The sequence below is a fragment of the Raphanus sativus genome, unplaced genomic scaffold (genome assembly GCF_000801105.2).
Source record: "Raphanus sativus cultivar WK10039 unplaced genomic scaffold, ASM80110v3 Scaffold0229, whole genome shotgun sequence".
NCBI lineage: Eukaryota > Viridiplantae > Streptophyta > Magnoliopsida > Brassicales > Brassicaceae > Raphanus > Raphanus sativus.
Window position 1 is genome coordinate 34,628 of NW_026615549.1, and position 16,739 is coordinate 51,366.

Consider the following 16,739-nt stretch of genomic DNA (forward strand, 5'->3'; position numbering starts at 1 on the left):
TCTACTTGCGAGTTAAATGAAGTTAGTAAGCTAACATGTTGGTTAAAATATCATATATTGTGCAAGGAATTGATTTTAAGACGAGAAAGAAAACATTACAACCTTGAAATAAAAGTGTGATTCTACTTGCGAGTTATATAATTCAATGCCAAGAACATGTATACACATTTGATAAGATGAAAATATTTACATTTGGACATGAATCAAGAGGTAGTTGGGAGGGGGAGCCAGAGGAGGAGCCGTTGTGGCCTGTTGAGGTATCGAGCTTGCCACGCCGGCTCAGCACTCTCTTGCACGAACCCACATTTCATGTATAACCTCTTCGCTGCTTCATTGACCACCGTCACATGCACGTACATATCCGTTATTCCTGGCCAACCATATCACAATTCCTCTTTTATGTCCAGTTTTTAGAGTGTATTATTATTATGATGGGTTTGATTAAAAATTCTTACCCCATTCTTTAGCAACTACTTTGGACTTTTCAATGAGTTTGTATCCAACTCCATTACGATGCAGCTCTTTCGCAACACAGACGTTGCTCAAGTATGCCCTCGCAAAATCCACACTAATCCCCTGTATATTAAAAAAGGACTATAAGCTTGTCTACTCTCACAGTGAAGGTTTTTGTTTTTTTTAGGTATATACAAAATTTGGTAACATGAAATACGTACCTCTGGTTTTGTACCAGCGATTTCATCAGGAAGCCAACGGCATTGGTTAAGATCAAGGCTCCCCACCACAACTCTATCTTCTATCCCATCAGAGAACTGAAGAAACAGATCAAGCATAAAACAAATCTTATTACATGCAGTCTATTATACTTAAGTCTACAGTTATTATGAGCAAATGAATGGACAGACCTTACACGCAGAGCATAAATCCTCAGAAGAGTTTGATAGCTGCGACAGTGGAAGGGTAGCATTCACGCAGGACACCCGCGTAAAACCTTCCCTCTTTCCTGAAACTCTCTCCTTAAGCGCCTCGAACTCGCGCTCTGCCAAGTATCTTCTGTGATCCTAAAAGAAACTTGAACAGCAAAACGTGACATCAGCACAAAGAACATAACACTTTCAAACCAATCACTGCAAGAACATGACAACTCCCACAGTCCAAGCACAGAGATACCAAACAGATGTAACAGGGACAAGAACTGACTTGGATATTGTAAGAAGAAGGGTTGAGTTCGTTGAAGGTCCGCACGCGGAGGCAAGCTGCTGCCCAAAGCTCCTCCTCCGACACTGTTTCGGATATGACGATAGTTGACCTGTCGATCGATGGAGCAAGAACGTGCGAGGTAGATATCGGTCGTAACCGGAGTCTACAGGAAGAGGACGACCGGAATCCATGCGTGTTTGACTTGCTGAAAATGGGGATAGAGGAGTATGAAGGAAGAGATGAACAGAGAAACGCCATTTTCTTCGCGGACTAACCATGTCCTCTGCTTCTTGCTAAGCTTGAATATCTAGGCCCGATGGGCCCATACTTTCTCTTTTCATTTTTTATATCAAAGACCAAAATCAAATTTAAAACTTTGAATATATTTAAATACACCCAAAAAAATCTGTAAAAGAATATATAAATTGGTGTTTCATATTATTTGAAATAAATGATAAAAAATATAAAATAATTCAAATGTTTGGCCGATAAAATATTATTAATCAAACTAAAACTATTTATCCTATGTATATGATGAATCCAAAAATTCATTAACTAAGTTTTATCCGATATACATTATACTCCCTCTGTTTCAATATATTCGATGTTTTGGTTGTATGCACAATAATTAAGGTATACGCTCTTTCCTAAAAAATAACATTAAAAATATAAATCAAAACTAATTCAGCCAATACTTTCAAATAAATACTAAACATTATTGTACAGTTTTCTATAAACTAAGAATAATATAAAAATATCAAAACATCAACTATTTTGAAACATCAAAAACTCTCTAAAACATTATGTATTTTGAAACGGAGGGAGTATAATTCTGAAGGAGAACAAAAGTATAAATCACAAAAGAAAGAACAGCCACAAAATACCAATTACATGTCACTAACAAATTAAAAAGTACCGTACATAAAATTTAATATCTAAAAAAGAACAAACAAACACAAGTGATTTTGTGTACCATGAGCTAGACTTTTTAATCCACTTTTGCATAGAGCTTAGTTCATGCATGATGATGTTACTCGAAGATATAGATTGTCCCAAATAAAGTAATAGTTAGAAAGTATGGAAGGATTACAATGAGGATGTTAAGATGATGTGTACCATGTGTCAGACAGACTCTTTGTCATTATCCTATGATTTGTATGTCTTCCCATGCATCCAGCTCTTATTGTTTCACAAATATCATTTCATTAAACTATAGAAAGAAAACATACTTTCGTACCGGTTGGGTAGACAGAAAAAAAATCGACTAATTAACAGATGAAGAAGCTATACTACACACACAAAAGACTAGAAATCGAAGCACAAAGCAAGAGCTGTTGTAACTCATTTAGTAACATATGTTGCATATTTAATAGAGAAAATACACAGAAACGCAACCTATCTCTCACACACACAAGACCAAGCTATCAACGAGTTGTCTTAAGCCTACAATTTACGTATCCAAGAGCAAAGATGATTGGCACTTTAGATATCTTCTTTAGTCTAGGTCTTGGTTTGGAGGGCTTCTTTTGTATCTCAGCACATGAGGAACTAACGCCATCTCCGTTTCCTGTTGTTCCTGAAGGCACAACACCCAACAGAGTAGACGATGATGAGGAATACTAGGAAGACAATGTTCACCTCAGCCACTCTTTTCCAGGAATTTCTAAGGTTATCAAGCAGACCGGCCTTGCAGGCTTGGCAGTTGTAGCATAGAGTCCCCGGTTTGTTGTCCCACACGTTACAGTCCTCGTTGGTGTATGGACCAGTAGTCTTTGTCCAATTAGTCGGGCTCACGTAGGTGAAGTTACAGTCATTGGACGGCTTACAGCAACCAGACTACACAAGTGAACCAAAAGTATATAAAAAAAAATTTGGTAAACTTAATATGAAATTAGACTACTCACATTTGTCTACCCAACACAAAAACTTGAGTTTCATGTTACATAACAAGATGAAGCCAAATGCTACCTAAACTATCAGTGTCGATAGATAAAAGCATCACTAGTGTTGTTAGGTTTGAGAATGTAACAGCAGCTATTTTCAGACTAATCTGAGAATCTGAAAAAGGGAACTGATCAAAAAGAGTTTCAAAAGACTAAAACTCTTTTTAGAATAAAGCAAAAAATGATCTGACCTGAAGGGCATTGAGATTAGTCTTGTAGAACTCGTTGACGGTGACGCTAGCGTAGCGACTACTGAAAGTGGAACACACGTTTGAGTAAACCAAGCAGCTCCTGATCCGATCCCAATTCTTAACATTGCTAACTCGCTTCTGCAACCAGTTGGAGTAATCTCCAACACGGTACTCCTTATACCCTCTATCCGACAAAACCTCACCGGCGCCGCGGTTGGTGACGACGAAGGCAAATATGGTGAAACAGAATCCGAGGAGTATGAGAAGGAACATAGCGAAAAGGTAGAGCCACAGGAGGCAAGAGACACGGCAGCAAGCGCCGACGAGACCGGCGATGGAGACGAACATGAGGAAGATTCCGAGAACGACGATCGGTTTGTCGAGGAAACGCTCACACTCGGTGGCTGCATTTTTGCCGAGCCAGATCCCGGCGGAGAGGATGGGGACCGAGAGGAGGAAGGTGAAGAAGTTGAGGATTCCGACAAGATTATTGCTACACTCGACCATTTTTGTTTTTTTTTGCTTTTGTTTGGTCTTTACGGCAGAAGCTTAAAGTTTTATGTCCGGAGAGGAAACTAAAAAGGCCACTTATGTCGCCGAAGTTAAATCTTTACGCAACTGTTAGTTTTGTCCGTTACGAAATCTGTTGGGATGTAACTGTCAATGACAGCGAGATTATTTGCATATTACACCCTCAATTTGTTGGAAATAACAAAACTGCCTCGAAATTTTAAATTGGGAGGGAGATTTAGGTCCACGCTCAAATCATTATAATCCAAACGAATGCCTTGCGGTTTATTTTATTTGATCAAACAAAGAAAAAGATTAACAAAAAAGAAAGAGTTGGAGTAAAATGATCATCCAGACGACTTTTTGGCCTCAAACAAAACATGATAAAAGAGAGCTTCTTGCTCGGATCAGAGAGGACCAGGGAAAGTTCCAGTCTCCCTCTGCTCATTCCACTTGTCAACCTGCGGAAAAAGATTAGCACATAGTCAATAATATTGGTGAAGATTATGAAGAAACAGAGCGAAAAACATCAAGATAACAAACCCATTCTCCAGGGCAGAGAGCGCGGTAGTATTTGGCGAATCTCTCGCAGTCACTGGAGTCCTCACCCTTTGCAGTTGTGCACCTACAAAGATGGTTTTGTTTATCTAAAAGTTAAAATAGATTGAAGAGAAACTGGAAGTAACTCAATCAAGGTACATGTTGAAACTAGAACCTGTGGAACTCAATGTAACGGGTGAAGCAATGCCTTGTCTGGTTCGTTGTAGGGAACCGGAAATCGGCAGGAGCAGTTTTCAGTTCAATCTGACACAGTTGAAATAACAAAACAAGTAAGACTCCGAGAGATACACTTTCCTAGTGACTGACAAAGATGAAAACGATTGAGAAAAGTAACCAACGATAAAAACAGAGATACAAAAAACGTCTATAAGATTCAAAGCTTTCATCTCTCTTTTGCCTTTCGATTCCTAATCTAACTCTACCATACATAATAACAAAACCAAAGTAGCTTACATACAAAGAATCTAAACCATGTCGAATCTAATATAAAGCATCAGATCTTAAACCGAGGTCGAATTTTCAGAACCAAAGTTTCGATTTTTTTTCTTCCAAGTTCTCATTTACAATCTCCGGCGGAAAACAGAGCTGATGTCGTATTTATATTCAATAAGTAAGAAAATAAGAACGATTACCTCATCCTCCATGGCTGATTCGAAGACGAACGATGAGAAGGTTTGGTTGGGTAGGAGAGGGAGAAGGAGAAGGTGGATACGCAGTCTATTGAAAATGAAGTTTTGCAGATCGCCAACGTTCTTTTCTGTGACGACGACTAAGAAAAGCCAATGAGACCGCTCAGTGTTGGGCTTCATTGTCATTATGGGCCTGAAACTATATCTTTTGTTGGTTCAAGTTTTAACGATTCAGTGGTTTAAAGTCGGTTTAGTTTGGCGGATTTCATTTTGGGTAGTTTGAATCTGAAATTGAAATTAAACTGAACCATAACCTTAAAAAAAAAACCAAACTTGTATTTATATTTCACACTGATCAGATCTATACAAATATTTAAACGAATTCTATGAGATTATAGTATGAGATTAAGAAGTTGATTCAACAATTTAATTGGTTTTTGAAAGAACTGAATTGAACACATAAAAAAATATATTTTGAATGATTTGAATTTTTTAAATACATTTATCTAATTATTTCATTTTAAATTTAAAGGAATACTATTAAACTTGTCAGAGATCAATTCATTTAGGCTTCAATGGTAATTACATTTTAGAAAAAAACGATGATGAATTTTGTTGTTCCTTGAAATTGATACCAACTAAGTCGATTTATTTGTCAAATTAAGAATATATGGACCTCATCACATTCCCCTATATTCCTAATATACTGATGAACTAATCAAGAATATTTTTTTTTTCTAAATTTGATAAGAAACGTTTGTTTCTTCAATATTTACTTTTGGTTCCATCTATAATAATGCACAAAGAAGGACCAAAAAGTTTACTTATAAAAATAATACACCATAATCATTTTTCATACCATATAAATAGATAAAATCATTTTAAAGACTTGATTAAAAACTTCATAAACAAAAAATGATAAAAAAAATTTCTTGAGATCATCAGTAGTAAGTAGATTTATTGTTTTATGGTTACAAAGCTGCTTTCAGATGGAACCAAAACACTCACAAATATTTCTGCTTTCCTCCTCTTAGTTGTGGATAATCATTCGAGGAAGCGTATCAAAGTCAGATGAATAACCACTTCTTATTAATATTTAAAAACCGAACATGTATTTATATTTCACATTGATCAGATCTTTACAAATATTTAAACAAATTCTATGAGATTATAGTATGAGATTAAGAAATTGATTCAAAAATTTAATTATAAAAATGCACAAAGGACCAAGAAGTTTACTTATTAAAATAATGCACCATAATCATTTCCATACCATATAAATAGATAAAATCATTTTAAAGACTGGACTAAAAACTTCATAAACAAAAAATGATAAAAAAATCACTTTATAAAGATGTAGCAATGATATTATATCGGAATGTAAAAAGTTTGTTCCTCCATTGTAATATTGCAACAAATGGTATATTTTGTCATTTTGTCAAAACGACTACATATTTTTAAATTGATAAAAAACATTATATTTTTAAATAGGTTATATCAGTAACTTTGATGTATATATCTAATAATCAAATGATATAAAGAATTCTCTTCATCCTACTTTAATTTTTAAAATTAGTTCCTTACATTTTATAATAAATTTTTCATTAAATTATTTTCAATTACGAAAACTTCAATTCTTTCAATTAGAAAAATTAGTTCTTTCAATTTCAGTTAGAACTTCTAAATTGAATATCCCACCTTATAATAAAAAAAGAACAAATGATTTTATTCAGCAAGAGTAAAGTTGTTAAAGAATAAAGCTGTTAAAACATGAGGAACGAGTCTTGTTCTAAGCTGCAACACAAATGTAATGATTGTATATATAATTTTTAAATTTCAGTTTTTGGTTTTTAGATTTTGACTCTTAAATTTTGGTTTTTGAATTCTGAATTTCGTTTTTTTTAATTTAGATTTCTTTTATATTTCTAAAATTTGATTACTGATTTAATTTATTTTTCTATTATTTAAAAAGTATAACTTATAAAAAAAATCTAGAAAAAAATATAAAATTACTGAAAAAATTTATCACTAATTTTCAATAAATAATACCAATATATTGTTGAAAAACATGTATTTTAGTAATGTTCTAAACATAAATATTTTTGTATTATGTGTTAAACGCTTGCTTTTTACTAAACCTGATTTGTTTATAATAGTTAGCATTTTTTTATTTATTTTCATGTATTAATGCATAAATATAGCAAAAAAAAATAGAATAAGAAAAATAGAAAAGGTCAAAAAAAAACTATAGAAACTTGGGTTTTGGTTTTTTTAGAAAAGACATTTATTTAAAAAGAAACAATTTCCATAGATTATAGAGAATCTATTTCTCTAAGAACTTGATTGTCTTCGAAAGCTGTAAACAATCAACCTCAAAATATTCAAATGTAGAAATGTTTTTCCTCGTTAAAGCTTGATGTAACTCAACCTCATCCATGGAGCCAAGTTTCACTCCATTACTTTTAGCCTCAATGTTAAAACTTCAATGACAGAAAAATTGCTTGTTCAATTTGTGACTTCAATTTCACTGTCACTGTAATCTCCCCAACACTTGCCTCCTTGTCCTTTCTCTTCGGATACCTCTTGTGCTGTGGTTTTCTCTTCACCTACTGTGGAGTGTCCATTTCCAGGTGTTTCTATAGCTTCTTGCGCAATGACTTCTTCATCCTCTCCAGCTATCTTCTCCTTGTTGCTCTCTTCTTCACCTCCACTCTTCTCCTCAGCTGTTTCAGTAGCCACTGGTGCAGCTGTAGTATGCCCATTCTGAGGCTGTACGGGTATGTTACACGGATATGCACCTTCTGCTACTGGTGACAACGGGTAACCATTTGGTGTTATTTCCGTCCTATTTGGTGATGCCAAATATCCGTTTGGTGACACTGGATAACCATTAGAAGCCCATGGTTGACTCGGTATGAACTCAGCCGCATGAGGGTTCATTATTCTTGGGCCAATGAACTGATTAGCCTCTCCATTGGACTCAGCGATACTGGGGAAGCTTGGTTTGTTGCGAGGAACCCTGTTTCCAGATCGGTTGTAACCACCACCTGAGAGCCTTGGCCCATAGGGAACTCGAGCTGTTACAGACTGATGAGGAGTTGGCCTCCGGACATGGTTTACAGGAAGCATTGGCGGTATGTTCAATGGTGAGGGAAGGATTCCCACATGGTCGTTGAATCCTATCGACCCAAAAATTGGAATGGTCGTTGGGGTATAGGGTGGTGCAGAAGCAGAGAGCTTCTTGCTCATCTCCTTTTGTTGTGCCTCGCATGCTTCTTGCTTTTCTCCATCTGCGACTATTGATGCCTTTGGGCTTGAGTCTCCATTAGGCAAATCATGTCTTTCAGCATCTACTGCTTTCAGTTCAGCACCAGAGACATCTTTATGTTGCTTCACTCCATTCGAGTCCTCAGCCGTTTGTACACTTTCAGATTTTCCTTGGCTTGCATCTGAAACAGCTGTTTCTGTTGGAGATCCTTCTACTGCTGTCTTTTCAGCCTTGATATCCTGTGGTGAACTCATCAACTCCGATCCACCAACAGCCGCCCCTCCTTGTTCATTGCTATCAGAATTTTTGGCTTCTGTTTCTGTAGCCACATGTTTCTTCTCACTCTCAACATCCTCAGCCTTATCTTTTTTAGTATCATCTACTACGGCTTTTGCTGCATCCAAAGTCTCTGGAGCAGGCGTTTCTTCTGACAACTGCTCCGCAACTATTTTCACAATTGTTCCAGGGGGTGCCAGTGCGACTTCCTTATAGGAAAACAGTTTTCCAGCTTGGGGAGTCACAGGACTCACCAACAGAGTTGGCTTGCTGCTCTGTTCGGTGCAAGGTGAGCTCGCCAGTGCTGATTTATTGTTAACCAGCTTTTCTCCCACTATATTGGTACTGTTTGGCTTTCTGTTCAAACTTGAGCTCTTCAAAAGCTTCTTCGCGTGCTGGGAAGTAGAACCAGCAGCAGAAATTGTAAGCTCATTTGAATTAGTCCTGGGAGATGCGAAGTTGGTGGGTTTTCCTCTGCTTTTTGTTGTCTGCTGGGTCACGTTCATGAAGTTTGTGTTCAGCTTTGCCAGGCTGGGACGGGTTCTACGCCCAGAAGGATGACGATTTTTTGGGACAGCTTCTTGCCATCCTTCGTCAGAGTCATCATCCCCTTGAGCCGTGGACTCTAGCTTAACCTGAGATACCTGATCTTGAGGTTTCTCAACCTTTGTTTCTTCAGGTTTTGCTTCTGTTTTGTTCTCTTTGTCACTTGAACTCTCCCCATTGATATGAGTTGGACTCAGAATTTCATCATCTTTCTGATTATCTTCAGACACAGGTCCAGGACTTTGTCCTGGTCTTCCCTTGACCTGAATAAACATTTTCAATCAAAATATCTGTCACAACTTTGATTAACGAGAGCAGCGCATTAAAACATGGATTAGATCAGCAGACAGAAATACCTTTAGGCGAGCTTTCCTTTGGGCGTCCCTTGCTTTAAGATCAGTGTCCGGGGTTATATAATCCAGCAGGTCTGATACACTGTTATTGCAAAGAAAGCATATGGGTCACATATTGTAGACAAGAGTTTACACAAGATATAACTTTGTACTATTTCTATCTTTTTTGGTCCCTATGTACATTATGTAAACGGCGCTAAGAATATATAAGAAACAAAACGTTTCAATACCTGAGATGCCCTTTGCTGGATATAGAGGCGTCTGGCTTGGGAGTACCATTTCGTGCAGCTTCTTGCTGTTCCAGAGCTTTAGATTCAAAATACTCAAGCCACGCAGCCGCATCCTAAAATAGTTCTGGAGCGTAAGAAAGCTTTTAAAGTGAAACTCCATGTAAATCGTAGCTAATTACGCACCTGTGTCCGAAGATCCTCAGGGCCTAGTTTTGCCTGTAGAATCTGTAGAGTGGTCTGCTCATGTTGGACGCTTAAAGAGTACGCTTCCATTAGAGAAAGAGCAATAGCAATGGCATGGTAACTTGCAGCAGTCTGAAAAAAAAAACAATAGAAATAATTCATTTTTTAAATGCATTGTTTAGCTTCCATTGTAAAATTTACTATTAAAGCTCAAGTCCTTGCTTAGCAAAACCAACCTGGATATGATCAGCTCCGAGTAGTCTCTGGTTACATTTCAGCGCTTCATGAAGGTATCTTAAAGCCACATGGACATTCCCCAAACCTTCTTCCATCATCGCTACATTAATATAAGTGGCAGCAGTATTTGGATGTGACGGTCCGCATGTTAGATGCAGAAGGTACAATGCACGGTTGACATACCTACAACAACAATAACATGTTATGTTAGCAGCTCGAAACAATTAATTTTTAGGCTTTGCCTTTGGGAAACGCAGAGAGCATACTTTAAAGCTAACTCTGTGTGCTGGAGACGATAATAGAAGACAGCCAGGTCTCCGTAGCTTTTCATTGTGTCTGGGTGATCAAGTCCAAGTTCCCTTTCATTTATGTCTAGTGCTTTCTGCTGATAAATGGTAGCCTGAAAAATCAAAACTGGTTAGTTGCATAAAGTAGAGACATTCTTTTGCATAGGATGTAGGCGAATTGAGCAATGCCTTGGAGACAGTCCTGAATTTTTATTAAAGTGAATACCTGGTTAAAGTCCCCAGTATGGTACAGCACAACAGCAAGTAGACTATATGCTCCGGCGGTCATTCTATGATATGGGCCGCACACTGCTACAAGCTTCGTCAATGCCTATTGAGTCAAACCAGAATATCAACTCACTTAAACCGTTTGAAGTAAAATAAATACATTCAATGAAAAAAGTGTCAGAGACAAATTGAAGGGTTGATTCTTTCAGTGCATAATCAATCCTTGCCCGTTAAAACAGAACTCATTAATTCATATTTACATGGGGCTAAGAATGCCTACTCAGTATGTCTATGCTACTTCTAAAAACAAATTGGTTGATAAGGATAAAAGATGGGACACTTGGAACATAAAAACCTTGATCAATTGCTTTCAGTTTGTTCGCACTGAAAGTGGGCAGGGGGAGGAGCAGGCAAAGAAGGAATCAGTGTATTCAGACTAGTCAAGAGCTTCTTTCCATGGTTAGTATATAAAAAGAGGAAAGGGAAAGAGATCAGTAATACCTTGGTGCCATAACTGACAGCATCTTCTAGTTTGCCTTTATCCAAGGAAGTTTTGGATGATTCCAACAAAGTGCGTCCATCAGCGGATGAACATGCAACGTGCTGCACACAACAAAACAGTGATCTTTAGTCACTTAAGAAATTCACTTTCCTATTAGTCACTTAAGAAATTCACTTTCCTACTATGCCTATTACTGGAGTAAGATAGTTACACAATGGTACCTTGTATACAGGAACCATACTGATAATATCCAACTTCTTGAATGGACATGATGTGTCCATCTCGTAGTCTTTAGGAACAAGCTCCAGTCCAACCTGGTGAAGCAACATATGAGAATCTACGGTTAGACTGTCGCAATTGAAAGAAAAAAACAGATTGACAGTCGCAAACCTTGTGTGACAGTCCCCTAAGAATAGAGAATTTCCTCAATTCCCGGTAACCTTCATGCTTCCAGTCCCACCCATACCTCTTGGAAATGAACGTTTCTACCCAGGTCCACTTTATCTTTTCGTCATATTCGCTCTCAGTGTCAGACGGTGTTCCCAGCAGGACATTTAAGCATGTTGCTATTGAGATGGCTAGATCAGCAGTGTTTTCAACAGCAGCTACAACAGCCTGCAGTATATGCTTGTATGCCCGAGTAATCATTTCATGAACACAGAGGGATTGCACATGAGGAAGCTTGTCAGCCAGCTCGACCTAAGATGAAAGAAGAAAAGATCGATTACTAAAAGAAACGAGCCACTTTGCTTTCCTAAGCATATTTGTCCGGTCTGAAGCAAAGGTACCAAAAACTATGAATTGAAATGGTTACCACTCTCCCCAAGGAATGCATCTGCAAGCCTCTGGTGTGCATAAAGTCAGTCAGAGTTCTCCCATCGACGGGTGAGAGTTCAAGAGATCCAAAGTCTGCCACCTGCAATGTCTCAAGTCGAAGTTTATGAGGAGCTGAGGATTATTACTCTAAGAGGGAAATAAAAGTCTAAGGAACTGACCAGTTTTGTAAGAGCGGTGTCAGTGTAGTATTTGCGGGACATATCAATCAGCTCTCTTGGTGACTGCAGGGCAAGTCCATGTAGAGAGAGTACACAAGGTAAGATTCATAAAAGCAAACTAGGTAAGTAGAAGTCGTCTCTTACTACTATATAATAATGTTATCAGCTGGGGAAACAAACAAACCTTGAGATGAAAACCAGTTTCTGATTCTTTAAGACGCTGATATGCAGCTTCTGTCACCAATTCCTTCCACATCTTTTCCATCTCCTCATTTTGTTTCTCGACTTCCTTCTGATCCTCAGTTTCTGATTTATTGTCATTGTCAACCGTATTAGCAGGGGAATCCTTGCCCTGTTCAGACTTGTTAGCTTTCACATCAATCTTCCTTTTAATCTCCTTTAGCAGTCCACCTTGCTTTCCAAGACCCTTAACAGGTGGTTCAGGCTTGGCATCTTCAGGGTTCTTAGTCTCAGTTTTAGTTGAAGCTTGATTTTGCAGATGTTGCACCCAACAAGCTCCTAATTCCCACCTTATAGGTTTGGTATTTCTTGAGGGTTCAGCCTCCAATTTCTGCAGACTGTCCTCAAATACTTTCCTAACAAGAGACTTAGCCACACGTAATTGTTCTGAGTCTGCATTTGGTGATCTCTGAGCTATGCTTGAAGGAGTTGACGACTTGTGTAACAGAGTTCTCAAGCTGAAATGAATATTCACAAAATAATTGCTAAATACCATATATTTCCAAATTCACATGTAGTATGCCAAAATGTGAATCATGCCAAGAGAGATATGTTAAGCAATGCAAATATCCGTTAGTCTTACTAATTACTCATGGTTGTGTACAAGACGACTTTTACCTATTCACATTCAGTGCATTTGCACCTCCATCTGATTGGTCTTCAATGTCTATATCCTGTGGGAGACTGCCCCCATCCAAGTTAAATTCAGCAGCAACCTTCACAATAGCTGTGAAACCACAATGTCTGACAACCACCACACCCAAGGTCGACGTATCCTATATGATTGAATTAAATCTCAGTAACAAATCCAACAAGAGCAAGCTAAGAAATTTACCACAAGCTATAACGAATTTACATGAACAGTCGCACTCTCATCAGCGGTGATCCCTTTAAGCAAATTTCTTTGAGTAAGTTCCTCCTGAGAGATCTCTAGAACCCGAGTCCCATCACTCTTTCGGTCAAGCTTGGCACTGGCATCAGGATCATCTCTAGCCACACTGATGATCAGATCACCTACTCTTTGTTCATGTAAAGCCAAGAGTTGATTACTACTCTCTACCACGTTCTTTATTATCTCCACTGCTTTGAAAACCGAAACGTCGACGAATAGACTGTGGAGTAGAAAGGCCTTCCTATCTCGAACCTGTCTCTCTTCAGATGTTTTACAAGGCATCGATGCCAAAATCGCAAACTCCTTGGCCCACTTTCTTCTGTCATGCTTACCAGACCGGCCAACCCCACCGCCATCTCCTCCCCATGTCGCATCCTCCACTGGAAGTGACGGGAAAGTAGATGGGCTATCTGCAACAACCGGAGGAACTACCCAAGTGTTTGCCCGGAAACCATAAGGAAGGTTCCCAAACTGAAAAAAGAACAACAAATTATTATACTATGAAGCCTCCTAATCAACATAGCATACAGAAGAAGCTTTTCGTACTTTATTATGCTCAATAAAAGCTTTCATAAGAGCGTCATACGCCTGCAGACACAATCACAATAAAACCAAAGATCGGAAAACAGAAATGAAAAGAAGAGAAAGGGTGAAACCTCTATCATCAATTAAAACTTACAGCATCAAAAGGCCTGCTTATCTGTTGAAGCAGCTCAACTAAAGAATGGCACAGAAGCTGCTGCTTCCCAGCTGGGTAAAAACCTGTTCTTGACGCAACAACCGTTATCGGCTTCCCACTTGAAACTTTAACCTGCAAAATGGTATACCAAATCAGTCTTTTAAGTTTCTCTCATAAAAGCTTTAAGTGTACCAAGTGAGAAGAGTCCCTACATCGAGTTGAAAGAGATCGTCTAATCCTTTGTCTTCAGCTGATGGACGAACAGACTTTCTGATATCTATAAGATTTCAAAAAACGAGAATCAGTACGCGAGATAAGGTAACGAAGAAGTAGCGAGAAGGAAACTCACATTGGATCGGAGGAGTGAGGTGTGAGAAGGAGAAGAATTCGTAAAACTGCCCGAGACGAGTCGGTGGGCACATGTTGATTTCACCTTTGTCTCCGCCTTCCACAGCCTGAGAAGCCTCACATCCCCCGGCGACGACGAGTTTCTTCTCTGGTTCCTTGAGCTTAGGGCTGAGAACGGAATCCGAATCGCCGGCATCCTTGTTTCCGGATTCCTTTGGAGACGTGCGAGGTACGGGAGGTTTCGACGAACCGAATGCGGTGGTGCAAGCGACGATGTCGAGGAGCCGCCGTATGTGCGCGGTGGCTTGCTCCTCCGTATAGTCCTCTGCGATTTCAAAAAAATGTTTTTATTATTAATCTTCTGTGGCTAACCCTACGGAAGTAAACTAGTGTGGATAAATATAAGCCGTTAGATCAGGAATGTAAACCTTCGACGATGGTGAGGTGGCAGGGCTTGAGCGATACGATGTCAACGGAATCCTTGAGCCTAGTGCCACGCACCTGCACCACAAGGATTACTTCTTTTTTTTTAGGCGGCAAATGTCAGAAAATAGAGCTATAAACGTCGCTGTTTGGGCCTTCGCAACACCTTACTGGGCCCATTAGCAAATATTGAAAGAAAATGTTTTTTTTTAATCAAAACTTTTGCAAATGCGAAAAGATATGTAACGCCATTAACCCAAAATCATCATCGAATAGCATAAATGCATGAAGAGGAAACCTGGTGAGAGAGGGAGAAGTTGGTGAAGTGGCATGTCTGAACATGGACCGCCAAGAGCTTCCTCACATCTAAGATTCTGTCCGTAGAGATTCCCTTTCACCAATAACATCACCAACTTGTGAGAATTGTATTCACTGGTTGTTTAAAAACATTATCTTATACCAAAATGTTAGTGTAAGGCTCAAAACCTTGAGAGTCACTTGGGATTCATCTGGTGTTTCAACACTTATCTCTATGACAATAGGCAACACTGCACAACCACCACACAATTTTTATTTATTCTGTTATATAGAGTAAAAGAAAGCAAATATTGATTTGAATAGCAATGAGAACCTTTCTCTTCCTTCTTCTTCTTATCTCCTTTACTCTTGTGGGGCTTTGTTTTCCCAGCTTTAGGAGCCATTACCAATGGACACAATACTCAAAACGTTGGGTTACAAAACCCAAAATGAATTTGATATCTATCGAGTTGCATATACCAAGGACTTTTCTAGAGGAAGTGTGTATATGAATGAATAGTGATGAAAAGAAGGAAGAAGAAGAGAGAAGGTGTGTGGGTGTGTGTTTTATAAGAATGACTTTGTGGTGGTAGTGACAATGAGGAAGGAAGTAAAAGTAGTGATTGAGAAAATAGAGATTTGGAGAGAGAGAGAAAGAAAGGATAGGATAAGGTGCGAGAGAGCTCTTGTTCTCTAAGAGTGTTTCGAGGCTAAGTAAAATTGAGGCCTCTCGTTTCTTTTGTTTGCTTCTTTAACACCTAATCACCAACTTCATCTTTTTCTTCTCTATCTCTCTCTTTTTATTTTTTTTAAACCAATGATATTAGTGTTTTCATCATCTAGCTGGGATTTCACTCATTACTTCCCATATTTGATCAATCAATCTTTTTTTGTTTTATTCTTGAATAAACTAGAGAGTGGGCTGGCTCAAAATTAGTATGGTTCCTCATGTAAAAGTAAGCTTTGGTTTTGTATGGGCCTTTTTAAGCCACAAAATTATTAATCATTAAATTTTGAATTTTTTAAAATATCAAAATAAACAAAATTCATTAATCTTGTATGAATTTTGCTTGAGTCATTGTCCTTCTTAGAGCATCAATAACGCTAGTAGCTTGTGGAAGAATGCTTATGAAAAAACAATATAATAGTCAGTGGATCTCACGGTGGGCTCCATAAAAATTGAACAACCAGCGATTTTGTTGTTTATTTAAACATATGCGCTTACACTGTTTGCGGGTTCCACCGACACGTAGCAGCCCGCAACTGATCCTATTTTTTTTTAATCTTACAAAAATAATAAAAAAACTAAGCACCCCTTTTTAGCTACGGGCGTTAATGATGTTCTTAGTTGTTAATCCAATTTTCATTAACCATAAGATTAAATAATAGCTATGCCAGACCCAAAGAAAACTTAGTAGATTTGGGCTTGGCAGTTTGGGCAGAGCATTTTAGATGTTCTATTAAAATGTGAAGCATTGGGCTCTAATAAATCATGCGAGTCATACAAAACTTAACGACACTTGAAGAAACTTAGGCTTTTTCTTCCACCGTCAAGTTTCAAAGTTCAAACATGACTTGTCGAATATATAAGTTTCGTGCGTGGAATGGCCTTTCTGTTTAACTTTTGACCTTTTTTGTATCTACATTGGTCAATATTTCTTAGGCTCCCCCACAAAAGCCACTATCATGAAGCACCTATTTTCTTATTCTATATAAACCAACCTATGAAGACTTATTATCATCATTATAAAAAGAGACATTTG

At 38.2% G+C, this 16,739-nt stretch overlaps 4 protein-coding genes across 4 annotated transcripts; all 4 read right to left on the reverse strand.

Moving 5' to 3' along the window:
• Positions 1-38: 38 nt before the first annotated feature.
• On the reverse strand, positions 39-1,446 carry LOC108851690 (uncharacterized). Its single transcript, XM_018625154.2, has 5 exons — positions 1,159-1,446; positions 864-1,019; positions 675-770; positions 456-576; positions 39-370 (listed from the first exon to the last, which is right to left on the reverse strand). The coding sequence occupies exons 1-5, from the start codon at positions 1,414-1,416 to the stop codon at positions 204-206; spliced, it is 798 nt and encodes a 265-aa protein (XP_018480656.1). The 5' UTR covers positions 1,417-1,446; the 3' UTR covers positions 39-203.
• Positions 1,447-2,490: 1,044 nt separating this feature from the next.
• On the reverse strand, positions 2,491-3,894 carry LOC108849527 (tetraspanin-7-like). Its single transcript, XM_018623084.2, has 2 exons — positions 3,293-3,894; positions 2,491-2,994 (listed from the first exon to the last, which is right to left on the reverse strand). Exons 1-2 carry the CDS (start codon positions 3,797-3,799, stop codon positions 2,707-2,709), a joined length of 795 nt encoding a protein of 264 aa, XP_018478586.1. The 5' UTR covers positions 3,800-3,894; the 3' UTR covers positions 2,491-2,706.
• Positions 3,895-4,039: 145 nt separating this feature from the next.
• Positions 4,040-5,153, reverse strand: LOC108849528 (cytochrome c oxidase subunit 6b-3). Its single transcript, XM_018623085.2, has 4 exons — positions 4,996-5,153; positions 4,518-4,606; positions 4,346-4,427; positions 4,040-4,263 (listed from the first exon to the last, which is right to left on the reverse strand). The coding sequence occupies exons 1-4, from the start codon at positions 5,005-5,007 to the stop codon at positions 4,210-4,212; spliced, it is 237 nt and encodes a 78-aa protein (XP_018478587.1). The 5' UTR covers positions 5,008-5,153; the 3' UTR covers positions 4,040-4,209.
• Positions 5,154-7,217: 2,064 nt separating this feature from the next.
• Positions 7,218-15,661, reverse strand: LOC108854571 (protein REDUCED CHLOROPLAST COVERAGE 2). The gene is made up of 23 exons (XM_018628170.2): positions 15,311-15,661; positions 15,166-15,227; positions 14,978-15,070; positions 14,685-14,757; positions 14,258-14,581; positions 14,121-14,185; positions 13,909-14,040; positions 13,776-13,817; positions 13,194-13,700; positions 12,956-13,113; positions 12,282-12,795; positions 12,098-12,160; positions 11,917-12,018; positions 11,493-11,801; positions 11,324-11,416; positions 11,102-11,203; positions 10,599-10,703; positions 10,352-10,485; positions 10,085-10,268; positions 9,849-9,980; positions 9,666-9,778; positions 9,439-9,517; positions 7,218-9,345 (listed from the first exon to the last, which is right to left on the reverse strand). The coding sequence occupies exons 1-23, from the start codon at positions 15,378-15,380 to the stop codon at positions 7,498-7,500; spliced, it is 5,304 nt and encodes a 1,767-aa protein (XP_018483672.2). The 5' UTR covers positions 15,381-15,661; the 3' UTR covers positions 7,218-7,497.
• Positions 15,662-16,739: the final 1,078 nt, after the last annotated feature.